We start from the raw sequence: 7,500 nt of genomic DNA on the forward strand, positions 1-7,500 counted from the left end.
TGAAAGGAGTGGTTTTATATTTGTTGTTAGTCTCTGAGTGTGAATGGAATATTGGTTGTTCTAATGTTAATGTTATTATTTATTGTTTATGATTTATTTTCTAGAAACATGAATGTAATTTTGTAAATGAAAAATCAGTCCTTTGTGTAATGAATCTGTGAATGTACTTGAAAGATATATAACTTGGGATGTGAAAATGATTATATTCTTAATATTTTGTGTTATACTTATACTACTACTTACAAGTTAATTGAAAATACTTAGTATGAAATATTAGGTGCCCTTATCCATTTTTGTTTCAGTATCTTTTAATGGTATTCCTGAAACTATTCATTAATGAGTGAATAGAGAATCAACTAGGAATTGTGATAGATTTTATCTTGTTACAGTATGAATTATAACACTGTCCTTGTTACTATAATAATTTTTTTATGTATGTTCTGTATGGTATCAACCTATATACTAACCAATTACAATAAATATAGACAGAAACAGATGATCTTTCAAGTGTAGAAATTAATGGTTAATTGTAATGTTCTTCAATATAAAGTTGATACTACAGTGCATAAATAGCATAATTTGTGATTGTGTGTACACTAAAGGGATTCAAATCTTAAATGATCAACCACTAATGAAGAGACAATAAAATGATCAACAATTAAGAGACAATAAAATGATCAACAATTAAGAGACAATAAAATGATCAACAACTAATTCAGAGACAATAAAGAACATTGTTCCATTGATCCCTTCCATTACAGAAAGAGGCCCGATTGTCCACAACAGTACGGGGAAAATCCAACCTCCCCGACTACTATGAATGTTGAAGTAGATCCCGTCATACTCAATCGTTCACCGGAACCAGTACAAAGCTCTTGGGAAGATGACCTTAGCATCAAGAATGGTAGGAGGGATTGATTCAATAAGGAAATGTTTCAATTTATGTTTTTTGTTTCTTATCACTTTAAATCCTCCCCAAAACATTCTTAATTTTCACTGACTCTTATTAAGTTAGCTTATTTGGTCAGACTGTATGTGTGGGAATGTTATCATCAATAGTATTAATAGGTAGATAGATATAGATTTCGATAGATGTATAGATTTAGATATTGTATGTACACACACACACACACACACACACACACACACACACACACACACACACACACACACACACACACACACACACACACACACACACACACACACACACACACACACACATACATACATACATATACATTCACAAATATACATGAATTTATACATATATGAAGTCTATATATCATCAGTCAGTGTCAGTCAATCAGTCTGTGTGTTGTATTTATTCATTGTGTGTACACTGTTTTATTTGTTTGTATGCTTTGATAAAAATTTGTCTGATAAGGGACATTACTTATACAGTTATTTTATTCCAGACGATGATGGACAGATACAGGGACAGCAGCAAACTGTACAAACTGTGCAAACTGTACATCATCAACAGTCACAGCAGCAACAACAACAACAACAACAACAACAACAACAACAACAACAACAACAACAACAACAACATCAACCACAACAACAGCAACTTCAGCAACAACAGCAGTCACAACAACTTCAACATCAACAACAGCAAGAACAGCAACAACAACAGCAGCATCAACAGCAACAGCAACAACAACAGCAGCAGCAGCAATTGGAAAACCCCGGAAGAGCAGTGTTTGCAATGAGCACACTACCACTAGGTATACAAACAAATGTTACACAGAGAAGTAATTACCGGCCAATAGCACCGGCTCCACCACCACCGCCTCCTCCTCCACCTCAGGTACAACAAGCAAATGTCAATAATGCAGTGATACCAGGAGTACAGCACATCACAGCAACAAGGAACCTACAGTTTGATAACGGCACAACAGCTGTGTCGACTCCTGTGTCAACAATATGCCCTAGCACAGCTGTTACCAGTATTGCAAACAATCCCATGGACTGGCCAGAAACCACAGTATCAAGCTCCGGGAATTCCTGTAACTCTACATGGCCAGCATCTGTTCGAACGTCACAGAAAAGAAAACTAGACTTGTTACTTGACCAAGACAGACAGTTAGCAAGTAAACAACTAGTCACAGCCAAACTAGAAGAAGAAAAAGGTAGATTACAATTGAGAATACTTCATGAACAACTAAAAAATGTACAAAGAGAAACCCATCTTATTGACAGAAAGATAGCTCTAGCTGACAGAAAAATACAATATTGGGACAAAGTATTGAAAAATGGAGGTGATGAACATTTTTTGTCCCATATGTGAGACTGGAAAAAAGAAGTCTTTAATAATTTTGTTGTGAAACTGTGTATGACTGCAAAGCAATACATAAAAACATTGAGGTTCTGTAAATGGAAAATCTTGCATCAGTTATGCAGAATTTAGGATTAAGAAGTAAAAATGATGTGCTTCAGATTCTGAGGAAGAAGAGAGATTTTGCCTAAGGATATGTAAAGTTGGTGAATTTGTGCTCTTAAGTTGGCATATCTAGAGGTGGTACAGTTTGCTGATTGCAAATAACAAAGGTTTATTTATTTTAAAAAAAGGCATTTTGTTTATTATTTATAAAAAAGGCATTTTGTTTATTATTTATAAAAAGGGCATTTTGTTTATTATTTATAAAAAAGGCATTTTGGTTAATATTAATTTCATCATGGAAGCATATCTGAAGAAGTCATTGAAATCTCTGGAAAACAGTATGAAAACAATATATACTTTGTTGTAGAGAACTAAACCTTCAATTTTGTAGGTTCCATAGATACCAGTGATCTGTTGACAACTGAAATGTGATGTCCAGTGATAAGACCATGTGTCTTTAAAATCTCCATATATGAGAAATTTAACAATGAACCTAAAAAAAATATTTTGATTTATATGTGATATTTTGAATCTACTTGAAACAAGTTGAGGCAATACCATTGTTCATGATCAATAAAGTGCAGTGTGTGTAAGTGTACACCAGGACTACAAAGCCTTGCATATTTTAAGGTACTTGATATCTCTTAAAGAGACAGTATTGACTCAGGAAGAATGAAACCACTGAGACATTTTAAATGATTAGTTTGTAGGTAGTTTTTTGTAATAATGATAAATTTTGAGTAACACATTTTAAAGTGTTAAATGTTTATTTACTTTTAATACAAGAAGAGAGCTTTAATTAAGGTTAATTTCAATGTGCATATTGAAAACAAAATTGATGATTCAAAGAAGTACTGGCAGTGAATTTACTATCGTATTATGTAATACATTTTAAATTTGCAATTGCGTATGCATTTAATTTGTATAATAACTATATTGAATCTTTTAACTCTTCATTGATTTGGCTTTGTGTTACATCTGATACAGCTTTGTATATTTTCTTTTGCAAATAATGTTTGAATGTTCCATTAGACAAGGAATATATAGATTTTTCATAAAGAAGTAGGAGTGGTGTTTATATGCAGTTAAGCTCATGGAGATCAATATTTTGATATAAACATTTTGTGCATTTAATACACAAGATTTATATTCTTATGTAAATGTTGTACAGAATAATTTATTTAATAGCTTTGATAGGAGGCAATAACAGTGTTGTGAATGAGGAGGAAATTCCCCAAAATAAAATTTTCATAGTCAGCTAGAAAATAATTGCTTTTGATTGAAGTGCTCTCTAGGTTTAAAAAGTTTATTTATTTAATGTATTTATGTACAGTATATGAGTAGTCCAGTAGGGTTTGCAGAACATTGTAGATGTCAAAAAATTTGCTCTTTTAAGCTTGTCAGCAGAGATTAAGCATACCAGTACATCAGCCAAGTTCAAAATTTGAGGAAGGCACATTTAGTTCTTATGAAAAAAAAAACAAAAAACATACAAAATAGTTGAGTATCTAAGGTATGAGACAGCCAAACCAATGGAGGGATATAGGATTTAAAGTATTCTTTGTGTTGCATCATTCTGTAATAGTAATGATGTCAGGCTTGTACAAGGAAATTTCTTTTTAAATATGCAACATTATGAGTGTATGTACTGCAAAGCTTGTATTTTCAGTTTATGGTATATACAGATTTTCTTTTTAAGACAAATATTTATTGAGAACCAGAAAGATTGATCAGTAGTTTTATTCCCCATTGTAAACCTACATGAATAAGAACACTAAGTAGTATACGTTTCTTTAATATATTTATATATAAAGAAAAAAATGGACTTTCATAACATCACAATGAGGGAAATTTTATATAGTATTAATATTGTGTGAGACTCATAATTGTGGTGATAATTATTTTTTGTTGTATGAACAGTAGGTGATTTAGGGAGAAATAATACCAAATATTTTTATATATATTTACCTTTTGATAAAATGACTTCGTTCCCACTTACCACCATTCTCTTAGTTATTGTTGTCATGGGGAAGGTCTTCGGAGCTGGAGACTGAGGCCCAATGTAGCGGATAACCCTGCCTTGAGCTCAGCACTTGCCTCAAATTTTTCATGGTCTTTTCTTCTACCTCTTTCCTATTCCTTCATCCCCCTCTTCCGTCCACTTATCCTAATTGTGAACTGATTTTTACCCTTTTTGCCACAATACTTTATCATAATGCTATACTTGGGAGCTTTTCCCTAAGTCCCACCATGTTAATGTATTTTGAATACACCACTAATGACCTCAGATGGTGATGTGTTAGAAATTTTCACTAAATGAAATAGAATTAGTTACCACTTTGGTATAAAAAAAAGGCAATATTGGCTTTTTAGGATTCATACAAGATGCTGAACCTGTACAGATGCAGACAGATTTTAAGAGCTGTAATAAAAATCAAAGCAATTCCATTCTTAGACCCTTGCTAAAGGCACATTAGCACTAGTGAACCAATAGTATGAATACAAATTTTGGCCAATAAGTCCTGCACAAAAGTTCTTTGTGATACCTGCAAAAGATATCCATTAAATTCTGCATACTGATGATTTATTATAAGAAGTCCCATCTTTTATATCACACATTTATTATTATTTACACTACTTAATTTACATTACATCTGCAAAGTTAAGTATACTGACTCAAACCTTTTAACTTTCATTCAAACCTTCTCGCTCTTTCCATGCTTTTTTAATCATCTGTTTTTTCTTTGCTTTTTGTTGTGCTTTTGTTTGCTTTTCATTCTGTATTCTCTTCAACTGAGCAGCAACACTCATGTCACCATTGAAATGCTGATCCAGTTTTTCAATCATCATCTTACGAGCTGTAGTGCGATTTTTATGCAAACTTCTGTCTTCATGACATTTAACAATAATACCTGAGGATAGGAGAGATATGCATTTACAAAATTGTAAAAAAATAATGAAAACACAATATAATTTCTTACACAAATCAAGACTGTATGACTAATTACTTATAATCTTCTTGAATATTACTACGAGTATCTACAAAAATGACTAAATATCAGTCCTTACCAGTTGGGATATGTTTTAGCACACAAGCACTTGCTGTCTTGTTGACACTCTGTCCCCCTGGACCACTTCCTCGAACAAAGCTTTCTTCTAAGTCGTCCTCTTTCAGTGTTGGTACGTTTGACCTGTCCACTTGTTTATTACAAGTAAATGTACTGGAATGTATGCTGGTACATCCTTTCACTTGATATTCAGAGAACTGCTTTTGTAGTGATAGTGCATGAAACTGTCTACATAGTATGTGCCATGTTTTAAAACTGAGTACTGGACAGATATTGCTGGTTGTACATGATGAGTGCAATGGTAGGTGTGGACAGTGTGTAGATAGTACTCTTGTTTTATTCTTGCATGTTGTCTGTAGTATCAAATTAATGCCGTTTACTGGTCTTGGCTGCTGTAAATGGTGGTAGATGCCTTTTAACTGGAGCCATCTCATCTTCATTTCTGTTGAGAAAAGTTAATTTAATGATAAAAAAAAAAATGAAAAACAATTTGAGTACAACTATGCTGATGCAAATATTTTGGTTTAAAAAAAGACTAGCAATACTGAAAAGTATAAGAAATGAAGTAAATTTCTGTGCCATCAGAATTTTACTAATATATAAAAAATGTGTTGATAGAGCAAATCTTGCAACATATATTTAATATGAACCCAAATTGACAGTGCTTTGTATCTAATACTCAAAAATAACATTCCATTTTATACTCTATTTTTAATTACAAAACTACAAAATAGACAACAAATAAAATGAGGGAAATGCACATCTTTATATGATATATATATATGTATATATATATATAGACACCCACCCACCCACCCACCCAACCCACCCACCCACCCCAACCCACCCACCCACCCCAACCACCCACCCACCCACCCACCCACCCACCCACCCACCCACCCACCCACCCACCCACCCACCCACCCACCCACCCACCCACCCACCCACCCACCCACCCACCCACCCACCCACCCACCCACCCACCCACCACCCACCCACCCACCCACCCACCCACCCACCCACCCACCCACCCACCCACCCACCCACCCACCCACCCAAAACCCCCCAACCAACCGACCCACCCACCCACCCACCCACCCATATTTATATTCATATATATATTATATATAGAAATATTTATATATATATATTTATTATATATATATATGTATATACGTACATACATATATATATTATATGTATGTACATAAATATATATATATATATATATATATATATATATATATATTTATTGATGAATAAAATAGATAGATATACACATACACATATATACCAATGTTCACCCAATACAGCCAGCAAAATGTAATGTTCACTGTGGGTTTGTTTTTTGATGTGTGTTCACTCAGATGATTCTGTAAGTGCTCAGCCACCTAGAAGTCACTTAGTAGACTCCATGCATTTATTTTTTTTTTTCCCTTTCCTTTTCTGGGATAAAAAAAAATAAGACAAAAATGAATATTTCTGAAAATCATGGAAAAGGGTAAGCAGGTGAGTCGGGTAGTACTAGTAATTAACTTTTAGATGAATATACACATATGGAGCCATCTATATATAAAGACAATGAACTAAACATTCCTGCCTTTCCCAATGACACTGGAATAATTAAAATTGAAGTAAAACTAAACACTGTATAATTGAATATAAGCTAAATAAGAGTGTTGCAAGTGGAATTACGCAAACAAGAACATTTTTGTTTCACAGAACTACTAACGTACACATAAATTACACCGATCTTTCTGAATAGCAAGCGAAGACTGCACTAAAAGTCTTCTATAATATGTTATATAATGTTACGCACGCTTGTTAACTGTACATTTCTAAGCTCCCACTGCTACACCTTTGATATTCTCTATCTATCTAAAAAGCGACAGAGCAACGTCACAGAAATAATCTCATGAACATTTTAAAATTCACACCTACACGTTCCACGACGAGCAGACGATGCAGAGCGTTCGTGAACTTGTAAACAAATCTCGGACGAACGCGCTTTTAGGAATTGCACTTTTAGGCCAAATTAATTCCTAA

General features: G+C 33.7%; 2 protein-coding genes across 2 annotated transcripts in view; one reads left to right on the plus strand and one right to left on the minus strand.

Annotated features, from left to right (window-relative positions):
• LOC125042762 (RNA polymerase II degradation factor 1-like) overlaps positions 1-4,116 on the plus strand; it is a 4,758-nt gene extending 642 nt beyond the window's left edge. The window contains exons 2-3 of the mRNA XM_047638630.1: positions 762-904; positions 1,419-4,116. Of these exons, the coding sequence (XP_047494586.1) occupies positions 762-904; positions 1,419-2,293 (1,018 nt within the window). The 3' untranslated portion in view covers positions 2,294-4,116. The remainder of the gene's footprint in view (positions 1-761; positions 905-1,418) is intronic.
• A 216-nt stretch (positions 4,117-4,332) lies between these two features.
• Positions 4,333-7,418, minus strand: LOC125042763 (peptide chain release factor 1-like). Its single transcript, XM_047638631.1, has 3 exons — positions 7,392-7,418; positions 5,456-5,896; positions 4,333-5,298 (listed from the first exon to the last, which is right to left on the minus strand). Exons 2-3 carry the CDS (start codon positions 5,892-5,894, stop codon positions 5,072-5,074), a joined length of 666 nt encoding a protein of 221 aa, XP_047494587.1. The 5' UTR covers positions 5,895-5,896; positions 7,392-7,418; the 3' UTR covers positions 4,333-5,071.
• Positions 7,419-7,500: the final 82 nt, after the last annotated feature.

Source organism: Penaeus chinensis, chromosome 32 (genome assembly GCF_019202785.1).
Source record: "Penaeus chinensis breed Huanghai No. 1 chromosome 32, ASM1920278v2, whole genome shotgun sequence".
NCBI classification, from domain to species: domain Eukaryota; kingdom Metazoa; phylum Arthropoda; class Malacostraca; order Decapoda; family Penaeidae; genus Penaeus; species Penaeus chinensis.